This window comes from Papio anubis, chromosome 1 (assembly GCF_008728515.1).
Source record: "Papio anubis isolate 15944 chromosome 1, Panubis1.0, whole genome shotgun sequence".
NCBI classification, from domain to species: Eukaryota; Metazoa; Chordata; class Mammalia; order Primates; family Cercopithecidae; genus Papio; species Papio anubis.
Window position 1 is genome coordinate 186,570,578 of NC_044976.1, and position 15,659 is coordinate 186,586,236.

Here is a 15,659-nt window from a genome sequence, read left to right on the forward strand (position 1 = left end):
AAACTGACAGCTCCTGAATTGCTTTCAGAACCTCTTGCTCTGTTTAGCTTCACTATTGATCTGTTTTTATCTTACTGTGGTGTTTTCCTCTTTTCTCTGTCTCTTCCCATCCTCATTAATAGTCTCTTGTTCTGATGGGTTTTGACATGAGGCTACTACAAAGGGAATGAGCTGCCTGGTGGGGGAGGGGCACAGGGAGCAACAGGCTGCCTGGCCATTTCCCAGAAGCAAGGCAACCAGCCAGCCAGCCTGCAGGTCAGGGGAGAAATAAGGCCAGCCACTCCGCTTAGTTCCTTGGGGAATGTTATTACCTGACCTGGGAAGGAAAAGGGAAAAAAATGAAAGTGGCATTAGAGGTGACTGACAATTTCCTAGAGGTCTGACACTGGCAGGAAATACAGATCAAGAACCAAACTGGCGTGAGATGGCAAACACTCAACTAAGCCAGGCAGATGGTGGTGGTGCCAAGTTCAGGAAGGTAGTCCATTTATTGTGACCTGTGTCCCCCTCTTAGTTAGATTTTCATAGTGATGGAAAAAGGGAGGTAGAGGAAAAGATTAATTGTCAAGTTCCATATTTGTGGTCTCCTCTCTGTCTTCCCTGCCACTATCTCCTCTCACCATCTTCTCCTGGATGCCTAGATAACAAGCTTCTTAACGGCCTCTCTGCTTCTAGGACCACCCCATTGTCCACATGGCTATAATCACCCAACAGGTTCTTCTTGCCTTTTGCACAGATAAACCAATTCTCTGAGACAGCATTATTGCAGTAAAGAAAGAGTTTAATTAACACAAGGCCACCAAGTGGAAGGACTGGAGTTATTACACAAATCAATCTCTCCAAAAACTCAGAAGCTAGGGTTTTTATGGATAATTTGGTGGGCAGGGGGTTAGGGAATGGGTACTGCCAACTGGTTGGGGATGAAATCATAGGATTGTGGAAAATGTTCCTCGTGCACTGAGTCTGCATTTAGTTGGGGGAGGCAGGCCCAGTTGAGTCATGTGTCATTGGTCCAGGTGGGGTCACTTGGTTGCCTGAATGCAAAAGTCTGAAAAACATCTCAAAAGACCAATCTGCAATAGTGCTGTTATCTATAGGAGCAACTGGAAAAGTCACAAATCTCTGGCCACATGACCCTGAGCAGTAAGGGATTATAGAAACTATGCCTACAGTTTAGCAGAACTCAGGTCCCTCCCGTAATCCTAATCTCTTGGCCTTTCATTAGTCTTACAAAGGTAGTTTCAGTCCCTGAAAAAGGAGGGGAGCAGTTTTAGGGAGGGACTATTATCATCCTTGCTTTAAAATTAAACTATAAACTGAATTCCTCCCATGGTTAGCTTGGCCTATGCCCAGAAATGAGTGAGGAGGGCAGCCAGCCAGTGAGGCCAGAACCAAGATGGAGTCAGCCAAGCTAGACTTCTCTCACTGTCATGATCTTTGCAAAGGTGGGTTCATGACCACTAGAATGATCTTCCTCACACCCCAAATATGAGTGACGGCTAATCCCCTTTGTAAAACTTTTCAATGACTCCACATTACCACCAGGAGAAGGCCCAATGCCTTAGCCAAAGTACAGGCCCTCTCTCACCTGCCTCTGAAGCCTCCTCTACACCCTAAGTACCTCACCTGCTCTTCCCCTCACTCCTTTCCAACACCAAACTCCACATATGCACAACTACTGATGCTTCCTCTGCCAGGAGCACTCCTAGCCAACAGTCCTCCTTTCCCCACATGCCTTGTGTGGTGAGTGCCATCTGTGTATATTCAGAGACACAGCTAAGCACCTTCTCCTCCACAGAGCCAGTCCTCACCAGTTTTCTCCCCCATTGCCTGTGGGAGAAGTGGCCACTCCTTCTTGTCTGGCACAGATCATAGTGTCCATTTTACTTCCCATCTGTCTCTGCTATGTGCGCTTCATTGAGGGCTGGGACCACCTCTTATTTATCTTCTAACTCTATTACCTATATACCTATGACAGTGCCTGGGAGACAGTAGGTACCTAAAATGTAGATAATCAATAAATCAATCAATGATCAGAATCAATTGAATGCATTTTAAATCCACAGATTTGTGTTTGCTGATACAGACAATAAAAACATAAGGTGAATGCCACACAAAAACATTGACATAAAAGTCAAACAAATTGAAAAATATTCTTACCTTCAAAGCATCAGCAAGCAACTTAGGAGACAAGTGTAATCCCCATGAATCAATACATCCATAAGCAGACAGGACAGGACTCACGTTTCCCAAAGCTGAGCAGCTGTATACCACTTTCACAATTTGTGTCATATTTTCTGAAATACATAAACTATCATGCACTTAAAATTTCTATAGATTACTCTTTAATTAAATATATTTTTAAAAGAAATGTTATAGCATTGCCAAAAATAGAAAGCTAGTTATCATGTGTCATAAATAAAAAAGCCTCAAAAATAAATGCAATTAAAAGAAAACTATATTAATAGTATTAAGTGACAGTTAAATACAGGCACTCCAAGCCTGTTGTTGCTGGCAGTGGTGATGGTGTTAAAAATGGAGATTAGGAAGTGTTTCATGCTTTTCATGCTAAACAAACCACTAAAATACTAGAACCAAACTGAGATTGTGAGTGAAGGTTAGGATCAGGGTTAAGGTATCTCCTTGATCTATTACAAAAGACTGAGATTAAATCTGGAAATACCTTTCTTCTTATTATTGAAGGCTATTTAGTGCCTTATATATCTCATGTCATCAGAGATGCCATCCACACTGGGAAACACTGTCCTAACCTATGAACCACTGAAAGGAAGGCCACAGATATTCAAAGAAGGAAGAGACCAGCTTCCTAGAGAAGGCACTGAGGAATGAGTCAGTCAGAAGAATGAAGGGAGGAAAATGCTGAAAAGGAGGGAAGGCAGGAATTCTTCTGATAACTGCAAACCGAGGCCAGGGAGGAAACCCATCCACTGAGAGGAAAGGTGCAAGTGAGGGAAAGAAAACAATGAGGTGACTGGGTTGAATAGAGGCAAGTAGGGAACTTAAAAATCCGAAACAGAAGTCTTCACTTGATGATGTAGGTAAGAGGGAGACAGGGAGGGCTCTTGAAGAGGCTAGGCCTGGTGCGGTGTAGTTTGGGAGCAGTACTCAGGTTGGGGATAACACTATGACCCATAGTTTATGTCCTATATGGGGTTCTCTAGAAACAGAGATCGAAACAGGAATTCTTGTTCAAGTGACTTACTGGGGGAGTTCACCAGGGAGAAGGAAATGGGGGAACCAAAATAGGGCAAAGAAAACTACAAAAATGTGGTTTTGGCTGGAGACTCCCTTCAGTGTGATCCCTAGGGAAGCTTGGGAGCATGAATTGCTCCTCAGAGCTGGTCACCACTTAGGCAAGGAGGCCAAGCTTTTGTACCCCTCCACATCAGTCATTGATGGAGGTCTGCTCCATGGCATGGGGAAAATAGCTTAGCTTCCAGGATGAAGTGACTCCCATTTGGTCAAGGGCAATTTTCCAAGAAGAAGGCAGCTGCAAGTTGCTAACAGCCAACACTTGTAGCAGCTTGGGGGATGGATCTATCTGCCAATTAAAGGCATCACAGCAAGGCACCATCAGCATCTACTACATCTGCACAAGCACACGTCTAGGGTAAGTTGTGGCTTAGCAACTCAGCCAACAGCAAACAGCAGTCAAACAGCCCTTGACTTATAATCAAGGAAAGCTCTAAGTCTCAAATGGGACAGGAAAGCCAAAAGACCTGGATGGCCTTCAGCCAATCATTTCACCGCTCTTGGACTTCAGCTTCTTCTGCAAAACAAAGAGATTGGCCTGAGTAACCACTAAATTCCCTTCAGTCTCTGCAATTGTTTGATTCTAAATCATGGCATACTCAAATAGATATCAGATATCACAGCAAAGCAAGGGGACTCTAGTTCAGTAAGCAGATAAAACTTAGGACTCAGAGAAATTACCAGCAACACAAGATGAATGGTTCAAAGTTTGGGCAGGTAGATCAAAATTGGAGAGTCCCAGGGCATGGCTAATCATGACAAGCAAGCAAGAAAATGTAAATAAGAAAATATTGGTCAGGTGCAGTGGCTCACGCCTGTAATCCCAGCACTTTGAGAGGCCGAGGTGGGCGGATCATGAGGTCAGGAGATCAAGACCATCCTGGCTAACACAGTGAAACCTCATCTTTACTAAAAATACAAAAAATGAGCCGGGCGTGGTGGTGGGCACCTGTAGTTCCAGCTACTTGGGAGGTTGAGGCAGGAGAATGGTGTGAACCTGGGAGGTGGAGCTTGCAGTGAGCCAAGATTGTGTCACTGCACTCCAGCCTGGCAACAGAGTGAGATTCTGTCTCAAAAGAAAAAAGAAAAAAAAAAAAGGAAAGAAAAGAAAGAAAATATATATCACCATATCACGAAGGGGGATCTGGACTCTGCCTAACTCGGGGACTTACAAAGGTTTGCACCTTACAAGAATCTATTAGACCAAGGCCTGGGAAGCTTAGAGGCAAAGGAGGAAGCAGATGAATGAGGGTAACTGGCTGAAAAGGCCAGTGGAAAGGTAGCAGTGCAAATGTAGCAGGCAGATTAGAGAGAAAGGGACTGGAGTCAGGAGGCAGAGAATAATATTCTATGACCTGGCTATGGAGCCCCAGGAAGCCTAGGCTGGGGGCAGGAGAAGCAGTGTGAGGAAAGGTCGACAGAGCCCTTCCTGCATGCTACCAGGAGATGTTAAGATGTTCTAGATGCTCTGAACTCCTCTAATCAATGTTTTCACCTCACGCTTTTGATCACTCATGCCCAAGGACTCACACCCATGTAATACCTCTTGTAATTTTCTTCTAGTACCATGGTTTGGCAGAGGAGGTGAGAGGGGATGGGGCCAGGAATCCTGAGGCTCAGGGCTTGTCAGTTACTGGGTCAAAAGGAGATACTAGAACCCCTGAGTTTCCTGTTTTGGAAACCCATCAGCAGACCTGGACTGTCCTCTTTGCAGGAAGAAATTCAGAGTCTGGCAGGGTCCACTTGATAGCAACCTGTGAAGCACCAAGAGCAAAAGCAATCTGGAGTCCCCTCCTCTTCCCTATAACATGTTTTGAGGCCACAGACGCATTTCCCTCCCATTTTCCAAAGCTGCTGGGGGCCAGTCTCAGTGCATTTTCTGCTCTTCTCCACAGGGCTGGACAACATACACAGGATCACATCCCAGGGCCGCTATGAGCTACGCGTGGATATGCGTGATGGCCAGGAGGCCGCCTTCGCCTCCTACGACAGGTTCTCTGTCGAGGACAACAGAAACCTGTACAAACTCCGCATAGGAAGCTACAACGGCACTGCGGGTACCTATGGCTCCTGAGCAGACCCCACGGGCAGTGGGCATGGGACAAGAGCCCCCAGATTCTAGGCCTAAGCTGCCTCAGGAAGCAGCAGCACCCACAGAGTTCCTGCATTCACTGCTGGCCAGGGAGAAGGGCCATGCCACTCGGAACCACTGGCAGTGGTCCCAGCTCTCCCTGACCACTCACCTAAAAGCAACTTTGCAGGACTTCAGTTTCACCATCTGGAAAATTGTAATAAGGATGCCTGCCCTGAGTAGTCAGAAAAAAATGAGACCAGTAGAGTGAATGTGCCTTTAAAGTTTTTTTTTTTTTTTTTTGAGACGGAGTCTCGCTCTGTCGCCCAGGCTGGAGTGCAGTGGCGCGATCTCAGCTCACTGCAAGCTCCGCCTCCCGGGTTCACGCCATTCTCCTGCCTCAGCCTCCCGAGTAGCTGGGACTACAGGCGCCCACAACCGCACCCGGCTAATTTTTTGTATTTTTAGTAGAGACGGGGTTTCACCGTGGTCTCGATCTCCTGACCTTGTGATCCGCCCGCCTCGGCCTCCCAAAGTGCTGGGATTACAGGCGTGAGCCACCGCGCCCGGCCGCTTTTAAAGTTTAAAAAAGATGCAGTGTGAAGACGAAGAAGGATTGTTTTGCTTGTTTAGATTAGTCACTATGGGCTCTTACGCAGTGAGAGCAGAATCATCCACTGTCTGGGTAGAAATCTCCCATGCAATGACATCCAGGAAAACTATCTTTGAATTAGTGCAAATCATACAGATGTCGCCCGTCTCTGAGATGCCCCCAACACCCCACCCTGGCCATCAGCGGTCATGCTAACACCTGGTCAAGGAGCAAATGATGCCACTTACCTGTTCCTCATTGGCCATGTTCCTTTTCATTCCTCTGCAAGAATCACATAGATGGTCAGGTTTTCTGTGTAGATTTTTACATTATTTCTACCAAGCAGAACAACCATCTCATCGAGCTTGGTTGCATTAGTAGTTTTTTCAGAACATAACATCCAGTCTGCTTCTTGGGCTTTGCCAATCTGTTTCCTGTGTTCTATTATAACACATTTCATAAAACCTGATTTTTCAAATATTCTAATGTTTGATACTTGGAATTATTGGCCCTTTCATTAACACCAATTTTAGGGTTAAATGCTGGTGTGTAATTTTAGCAACATTTTTATGACTCTTGAAATTAAGAAGAGAATTAGGGTGTTGTCCTTCCAGTTATTGAATCTGTTCAAGTATTTCTCTTTTTAGCCAGATACTCCAAAGAGAAGACATGCTTTCCTTTCTCATGCTCACATCTGAGATCATTTCCAACAGCAATGACATCAGCCTGAAGTGCCCCCAACAAAAGGCCCAATTTGACACACTTTGGGCATAAAACAGCCATTGAAACGGAGCATATTAAACAAGATGCCAGACTAAATCATTTAAAAAATCACCTGATGCTATTCACTTCTAAGATTAGAATTGTGCCTGTAGAAAAGCCATTCTGATTTCTCCTATAGGAAAAGAAGCCAGCCTTCCAACTTCCCTACAGCACCCCCTCCCTCCCTCCTCTTCATCCCCCTGTGCTTTCATTTGCCTTTCTTGGGCCTGGCCCTTGCTCCCTCTGTTCCAGCTCTGTCTTGCTTCGGGGCCTATGGAGGCCAGAACAGGTGGACTGCATGCTACTCTCATGTCTCAGGGGGAGATCCTGCCAACAGTTTGGCTGTTCATCATCAGCTAATTAGGGTCTTATCTCTCACCTCGAATATTCAGTTCATCTTCTTCAAAAGTTGAAAAGTTGGGCTTCGTTAGGCTGCCATCCTCTCTAGGCAACATCACACAATGGTTGTTCTTTCTAGATCAGGTTTCTGGGGAGGAAGAGCCCATCCCCTCTCTTCTGGCATTTAATATCGCCCAATTCTCCTGTACCTTATCTTTAGTAGTTTCTCATTTTTGCTGGCCTTCTGAATCAACCCATCTCCAGGGCCTCCGATCCAAGTCAGCCTTTTCTCCTGTTCCTCATTTCCCAAGGCTGCAAACATTCAAGTTTCTAGGACGCTGCTTGGATCAGAACTGAAAATTCCAAACTAAGTTATCAATCAGAGGTTGTTGAGCAGCTCCTAAAAGTTTATTGTGCAAGTTGTGGGGACTCAATAGAAGCATAAAACATGGCCTTTACAGAAACTAAATGTCTAGTTCTAAAAAAGAAACAGGAAATAACTCATCACACAATCAGTGGTACTCAGTTCTAGCTTTTTTTGTTTTTGTTTTTGTGTTTTTGAGACAGAGCCTCACTCTTTCACCCAGGCTGGTGTGCAGTGGCTTGATCTTGGCTCACTGCAACCTCTGCCTCCCAGGTTCAAGCAATTCTCCTGCTTCAGCCTCCCGAGTAGCTGGGAGTACAGGCACACACCACCACGCCCAGCTAATTTTTGTGTTTTTAGTAGAGATGGGGTTTTGCCATGCTGGCCAGGCTGGTCTCGAACTCCTGTCCTGAGGTGATCCACCCACCTCGGCCTCCCAAAGTGCTGGGATTATAGGCATGAGCCACCGTGCCTGGCCTCTCATTTCTAGTTTAAGGGGTGTTCGTGGAAGGGGAGTCTGGGTGGTGGAGGGTGGCATCATAAAGGCAGCTGCATTCAACTGCGATTCCCATAGTAAGGAAAACAAACCCTGGAAGTTACAGAAGGAGCAGATGCTGTGGAGGAGGGGAGGCTGTGAAGGGACTGGCAGAGCAGGGCAAAGTGTAAATTCAGGAGGAATAGAGAAGATTGGTGAGGCAGGTAGAACCAGATACAGAAGCTGGAAAATCAAGGAGCAGAGGAATTCAGTCTTCACATGGTAGCAATGGAGGGCCATTGTAGGTCCCAAAAAGAAAAATAGAAGCGGGGTTTAGGAAGATCCCTGTGACAGCCACGAACAGGATAAAGTCAGTCCAAGCGAAGAACATAGAGCGACTGGCGGCTGCTGCATTGGTCCTAATGGGAGACAGTAGGAGTCTTGACTAACGTTGCGAATTAAGAAAAAGGTATTATAAATCTGAACAGTGGTTTGAGAGACAGAAACCAGGACTTAATGTGTTAAACATATAAGGTGGCTATATGAGGCAGAAATGGGAAGGGGAGCCAGGCTTTGGGAGGATGTAAAGACCAACATTGGGAGCATGTCTGCCACAGTGGAAGGCAACCTCAGAGTGGAAGCTGGAGAGAACTGCTCCAGGGGAATAATGAGGACAAATTCTAGATGACAGAGGGAGAGGCAGGGAGTGAGAAGATAGGATGTGAGTGGAGACCGCACAATCAAGGAACTGATGGTGAAAGAAATAATCATTAAGAAGTAAGATTAATCTAATAATTTTTAAGACAAAAGATACGAATGTGACTTAGGGTGAGAGGAGGTGAAAATTAAAAAAAAAAAAAAAAAAAAAAAGATAGAAGAAAAAGGGCCGGGCTCACGCCTGTAATCCTAGCACTTTGGGAGGCCGAAGTGGGCAGATCATGAGGCCAAGAGATCGAGACCATCCTGGCCAACATGGTGAAACCCCATCTCTACTAAAAATACAAAAATTAGCTAGGTGTAGTGGCGTACACCTGTAATCCCAGCTACTCAAGAGGCTGAGGCAGGAGAATCTCTTGAACCTGGGAGGCAGAGATTGCAGTGAGCCAAGATTGTGCCACTGCACTCCAACCTGGGTGACAGAGCAAGACTCTATCTCACACACAAAAAATAAATAAATGAAAATAAAAATAAATAAAAGAAAAAGGAAAAAGTAAGCAATATGTTTTAACTTTTCCAGGATCTGGAAGAGATGGGAAAGAGGGAGTTGTAGATGGTGGGGTTAACTCTAGATGGGCATAAAATCTGAGTCCCTGGAGACTGAAAGCGGAAGACAAAGAAGACGGGATAAAGATCATGACATGTTGAGTTAGGGCCTCCCCAGTGAGGGCGTCAGCTTTCCCTATAAAATAAAGATCAACCTCTTGAGAGTTAAGTTGTGGCGGGAAGCATTGGAGGCATTGAGTGGCCACTGTGAGCCTAGACTCAGAAGCCACAGAATCAGAATAGGTCTCTCCTCGCTTAAAGCAAGCTCAAAAGCACCCAAGACTTCTTTCATTCAATAAATAGCATGAGCCCCCTCCACAACATCCCTAGCCACAAATCCTGATCCTGCTAAAAGTCTTATCAATTATTATAATTTAATTACAGTCTGATCCCTCACCTTAAATACACAATTTACCTGAGCCCCCTGCACAATATCCCCAAAAGAGAATACGCAGCCTCTGTTTGCCCCTCAGAATAGAAATCTCACCACCTCTTTAAGCAGTCTATTCCACTTGTGAACACCTCTAATATTTAGGGAATTTCTCCTTGTATATTTAGCCTAAATATGCCTCTTTTTTTATTATTATACTTTAAGTTCTAGGGTACATGTGCACAACGTGCAGGTTTGTTACATATGTATACATGTGCCATGTTGGTGTGCTGCACCCATTAACTCGTCATTTACATTAGTTGTATCTCCTAATGCTATCCCTCCCCGCTCCCCCCACCCCATGACAGGCCCCATTGTGTGATGTCCCCCACCCTGTGTCCAAGTGTTCTCATTGTTCAGTTCCCACCTATGAGTGAGAACATGTGGTGTTTGTTTTTCTCTCCTTGCAATAGTTTGCTCAGAATGATGGTTTCCAGCTTCATCCGTGTCCCTACAAAGGACATGAACTCATCCTTTTTTATGGCTGCATAGTATTCCATGGTGTATATGTGCCACATTTTCTTAATTCAGTCTATCACTGCTGGACATTTGGGTTGGTTCCAAGTTTTTGCTATTGTGAATAGTGCCGCAATAAACACACGTGTCCATGTGTCTTTATAGCATCATGATTTACAATCCTTTGGGTATATACCCAGTAATGGGATGGCTGGGTCAAATGGTATTTCTATTTCTAGATCCTTGAGGAATCACCACACTGTCTTCCACAATGGTTGCACTAGTTTACAGTTCCACCAACAGTGTAAAAGTATTCCTATTTCTCCACATCCTCTCCAGCACCTGTTGTTTACTGACTTTTTAATGATCGCCATTCTAAGTGGTGTGAGATGGTATCTCATTGTGGTTTTGATTTGCATTTCTCTGATGCCCAGTGATGAGCATTTTTTCATGTGTCTGTTGGCTGCAAAAATGTTGTCACCACCTACTAATCCTCATACTTCCCCACAGAATGGATTTAATTTTTTTCTCAATAGCCCATCAAATATTTGGTGAAGGTGATCACAGGCTATGTGACCCTCTTCAAGTCCGCTCTTCCCCAAGATACAGCCCAGATGTCCCAAGCACTTCTCCTTTGACATGGTTATGGTTTTTTCATCATCCTATTTCTTATGAATGGGAACTCTAATTTGCTGATGTCCCTCTTCCCATGTGGCCTCAAGTTCAGAATGTAGGTTCTTGGGTGTCATCTGAACAGGCCTGGTGAGGCAGGGAGAAGCCAGGCTGAAGCTGCATGGTGATGACCCAGAATGGCCCAAGTCTGCCTAGTTCATCGCCATCTCCTCTGAAGACAGGAGGAACCATGAGTGGCCCATGTCCCAGTGCAGGCCTGGAGGAAACAGCTGAGGGTTGGGGGCGGGGTGGGCAATGAGATGGGGCTAAGTGGCGAAAGTTCTCAGCAAAAGTGGTCGAAGGGATTAGGAAGTTGGTTGGAGATTGTAGCATGGAAGTGGTTGGCCCTGGGGGTAAGGTGAATTAAGAGTTCGGTAGAGCCATGCTGAAAAACTGGGTGGAAATGAAAAGGTAAGTGGAAGGCTCCATAAGTGGAAGCCAGGTTTGCTGGAAGTGGGTCAAATGTCCAGAAAATCCTGATAAAGCAGTGACAAATGGGAGAGTCTCATGAATGTATCTTTTTTGCAGGGGACTCCCTCAGCTATCATCAAGGACGCCCTTTCTCTACAGAGGATAGAGACAATGATGTTGCAGTGACCAACTGTGCCATGTCATACAAGGGAGCGTGGTGGTATAAGAACTGCCACCGGACCAACCTCAATGGGAAGTACGGGGAGTCCAGGCACAGTCAGGTAAGTGATGCTCCACCTCTACTGTGAATAAGCCCAAGCTGTGGAACCCATGCTCCCTTAGTTTTATGTTTTAAAGGCACACGCGAGTCCTTCATTTCCCTTTAAAAAGAAATATTTGGAGTCTTAAGAAAAGTAATGCAGACAATAGGATAAGATCAGGACAGAGTAGAAGCCAGAGGAAGGAAAGGAAAGGACCCAGGAGCCAGAACTCACCCAGAGAAGCCCTTGATACCCAGTCAAGTTCCCTTTCATTCCCTTATCCAGACGATCCCATGAAGAAAGCTTATCAGTTCTGAGGACAGCTTCACAGGCTCAACTTTACCCTAAAAACAGTCCCAGGAAGATAGAGATTGAAAATACCAGTCTGAACTGGACAATCTTTCCCTATCAGAGACCACAAATTTATAGACTGGGCTGGGTGACAGGGAGACCAGCAGGACCAACTAGACTTTCTAAGTGTTAACACTGAAACAGCCCACATCAGGGAAACCCCTCAGTTCTGGGCAAACCAAAAGGGTTTGTCACCCTAGGTAGAAACCACCTAAGTCTCCCACTAGGAGTGAGCAGTCAAACACAGTTATTCTCCTGGTGCATGCCACTCCTGGAAGCCAAGAACAAAGCTGGCAATGAGGAATGACCTGCAACATGCCCCCTGGAAAGACCCACGCCAGCAGCACATTTAAGGAGAAAGCTGGAAAGAGACTCTGCCCCTTCCACTTTCTTGGGAACTCGGCCTCGAAGCTTCATGTTAGCTGAAAATAGCTAACCCCACATTGTGGATTCCCTGTTTCTATAATTATCCTTTTTATGAAGTGGGGTGTTCCATGGTGGGGGATGACCTAACATGCTTTTCTTTCTCACACCCAGGGCATCAACTGGTACCATTGGAAAGGACATGAGTTCTCCATCCCCTTTGTGGAAATGAAGATGCGCCCCTACAGTCACCGTCTCATGGCAGGAAGAAAACGGCAGTCCTTACAGTTCTGAGCAGTGGGTGGCTGCGAGCCAACCAATCTTCTCTGTCATTTGTTTGTATTTTATAATATGAAACAAGGGGGGAGGGTAATAGCAATGTGTTTTGCCACATATTAAGAGTATGTGAAGGAAGCAGGGTTGTGGCAGGAATCCGTTGGCTACCATCTGCTCTTGGTTTCTGCTGCCCTGGAGCCTGACCCTCAGTCTCCATTCTCCCTCCTACCCAGTCCTCCTCAACCTTTACCTCCTTTCCCACCAAGGAGGGGATGTAGGAAGTTTTCTTAAAGGGCCAATTCAAAGTGCAGATTGTTATGGTGACAGGCACATACCTTTTTCTACCCTTCTTCCGAGATGTCCTCCACCTTCCAGGTATTTGTGATTTTGTCACAGCCTGACATGGCCGCGTTCTCACATTGGCCCACAAGAAAGAGCCTCAGCAAGAGAGGTTTGCCAACAATTCCCCTTAAGAGGAAACAGATCAACTGTACCCCATCCCAGCAACCCACGTTCTTTTCCCTTCCTTCCTTCCTTCCTTCCTTCCTTCCTTCCTTCCTTCCTTCCTTCCCTCCTTCCTTCCCTCCTTCCCTCCTTCCCTCCTTCCTTCCCTCCTTCCCTCCTTCCCTCCTTCCTTCCTTCCCTCCCTCCCTCCCTTCTTCTTTCTCTCTTAACAGTATCTCACTCTTGCTCAGGCTGGAGTGCAGTGGTGCAATCTCAGCTCACTACAGCCTCGACTTCCTGAGCTTAAATGATCCTCTCACCTCAGCCTCTTGAGTAGCTGGGACTACAGGCATGAGCCACCATACCTGGCTGATTTTTCTTTTATTTTTTGTAGGGATGGGGTCTCGCTATGTTGCCCAGGCTGGTCACAAACTCCTGGCCTCGAACAATCCTCCCACCTCTGCCTCCCAAAATGCTGGGATTACAAGCTACAGCCACTGCACCTGGCCCCAAGTCCTTTATAATGGGCCAAAGATTCTCATCTTCTGACACTCCTACTATACCAGCCACATGTCCTGTTACCTTTCAAGAACAGTGGCCCTTTTCTGGCCCTGACGGAGCCTTTTGCCTAATTCCATCCTGTCTTAGACCCCAGAGCCTCACAAACCCAACCAGAATTTTGGAATCTGGTTCCCAAGGCATTGCCTGCCCCTGGCCCTGGGTGGCACAGTGGCAATGTGCCTGTGAGTCATCAGCCACTGCCCCCACCCTCAGGTCAGACAGACAGTTACTTTCTGCAAAGGTAGGAGGGGGAGATGGTTGTAGTTTTTAGCACTTTTGGATCAGGCATTGAGGAAAGGACTGAAGAAGTCAAAATCAGGGCACTGCCGTAGAGATTATAGTTTCCATGGGAAACACAGATCTTCCCTAGCCCTGTTTTCTCCATTTCTGGTCCTATTTGTCACAGATTTTTTTTCATGAATTGCAAACCGAAGGCCTCATATCTGTCTTCACCCAAGCCATCCTTAGTGTAGGTGGTTTAATAAGAGTCAGAAGAAGATGGTATATGCCCAGAGAGCTATCCCCTGACTGATAATCCTGGAAAGAGGTTGAATTTTTTTTTTCTTTTTTGGTCCTGTAGGAAACAGGAAAGACCTCCTTAATGAGGTGAGATCATGAGAAGCCTTTCTATCTTCTTTTATTATTCTGCCTTGGGAAGGGAAAATGACAACAGCCAAAGGAAATTACATCCAGAAATTCAAAGGTGAATAGGTGATAACTGTGGGCCTACTTCCCATTTTATGAGATGCGCTGTCTTCACTAGCACGATTTGATTCTTAAATCCAAGAGAGCTAGAGGCTCTAGAAGCCATGACCTTTCAATTTCTCCTCCAAATCAAATATCAGCAACCATCCCTGCAACATCTGCCCAAATCCATGCCCAGTTTTCTGAGCTGTCTTCTCCCTTTCCTCTCCCATTTCTCAGGGCCCAGCACCATTTTCTGTAGTGCCTATGTTTGTCTGACCAGGGCAGTGTGTACCTTTGCCAACCAGTTACTGGATGAGCCTGAGTGTTGGCAATTTTCTAATGGAAACATTCTCACTCTTACCAAGTTTTGAGAGCCAGGATGAGCAGTCCCTTGGGCCGACCATCATGCCTCGGACCTCATGGGGATGCAGTCAGCGCCGTTGACTGGAGGCACTTTCCTTGCCACAGGCTCCTAGGCTTTGTCCACTGCTGTGGTGTGGATGTGACAGGCATACCCTGAAAACCCTAGGCGCCACTTCCATTTCTCAGTTCACCATGGGCTTCAACAAACTGGGAGGAGGAAAAAACAGAAACAGATCCTTTCAACAAACATGTAAATTACATAAGACTTACCTAGAGATAGGGCAACAATAAATAGTAGGAAGCACATTTAATGGGAAACTTGAGGGCCAAGGTACAGGCCAACAGCTGTCATCTTAGCCATGTGACATCAGCTGGGTTGTTTCACCTCTCTGGGCCGCAGCTTCTTCATCTGTCAGATGACAGATTAGACTAGAATGAATTCTAATTTCCCTTTCAGTTTTGACAGTCAATGATGCTAATCTGTGATCTGAAAACCTGAGTAGAAATTGGCATGGTGAGAGAGCACAATTAGGTAATGAAAATTCACTAGAATCCCTGTTTCATAAGGAGGGAAGAAAGGAAGGCAGGAAGGCAGGGAGGGAAAGAAAAGGAAGGGAGAGAAAGAAAAGAAAGAGATTGATTCAAGAGTCATAAGTAAAACATACAAACACACACACACACACACACACACACACACACACAAATATTGCAGAAAAGATCATGCCGAGTAAGAGGCTGAACTCTTTTTGTCCATAAAAACAGAGCCCAGGTACCTGGGTGGTGACAGCACAGCCCACTTCATCAAGGAAGTTGAAATGGAAAAAGATTATGTGTTGTCAATTCAGGTGAAAGTCAAGAAACATCAGTGGAAACCAAAATCTTCCTTTTATTGAAACCATTCTACATTATGGAACATTTTTACAAATAGTACCAGCGGCATTGCATAGCTTTATTTTGAAGCAAGAAAGAGACTTCAAAGATCAGCTTATTCAACCCTCTATAAAAGGATTTATAGATTCCTTCTATTAAGTAGAGTGATTTTCTCATGAGTTTTCACCATGTTTAAAAGACACTGTGCCCCACTCTCTTCCCAAGGTCTATGGTCAACTTGACTCAACGCTCTTAACTTTCCTTACTGATTCCTGCTTATCCTGCTCCTCCAAGCACAACTGCTTTTCCCAAAGGTAAATCCAGTAAGCAATACTCACAAAGCACCCACCCTATGCACACCAGTTTCCCTCAAGGG

At 45.6% G+C, this 15,659-nt stretch overlaps 1 protein-coding gene and 1 long non-coding RNA gene across 10 annotated transcripts in view; one reads left to right on the plus strand and one right to left on the minus strand.

Moving 5' to 3' along the window:
• TNR (tenascin R) overlaps positions 1–12,496 on the plus strand; it is a 418,193-nt gene extending 405,697 nt beyond the window's left edge. For all 8 annotated transcript variants that reach the window (XM_031658364.1, XM_021930321.2, XM_031658387.1 and 5 more), the window contains 3 exons: positions 5,169–5,330; positions 11,226–11,389; positions 12,257–12,496. In XM_031658364.1, coding sequence (XP_031514224.1) covers positions 5,169–5,330; positions 11,226–11,389; positions 12,257–12,376 — 446 coding nt within the window. In that variant the 3' untranslated portion in view covers positions 12,377–12,496. The remainder of the gene's footprint in view (positions 1–5,168; positions 5,331–11,225; positions 11,390–12,256) is intronic.
• Positions 2,080–14,723, minus strand: LOC110741845. Of its 2 annotated transcripts, none has more exons than XR_002518808.2 (3): positions 14,412–14,723; positions 6,185–6,218; positions 2,080–2,297 (listed from the first exon to the last, which is right to left on the minus strand). It is a non-coding gene; the product is annotated as an uncharacterized LOC110741845 (long non-coding RNA). The 2 variants fall into 2 exon arrangements; XR_002518809.2 differs by lacking the exon at positions 14,412–14,723 and adding an exon at positions 11,603–11,985.
• Positions 14,724–15,659: the final 936 nt, after the last annotated feature.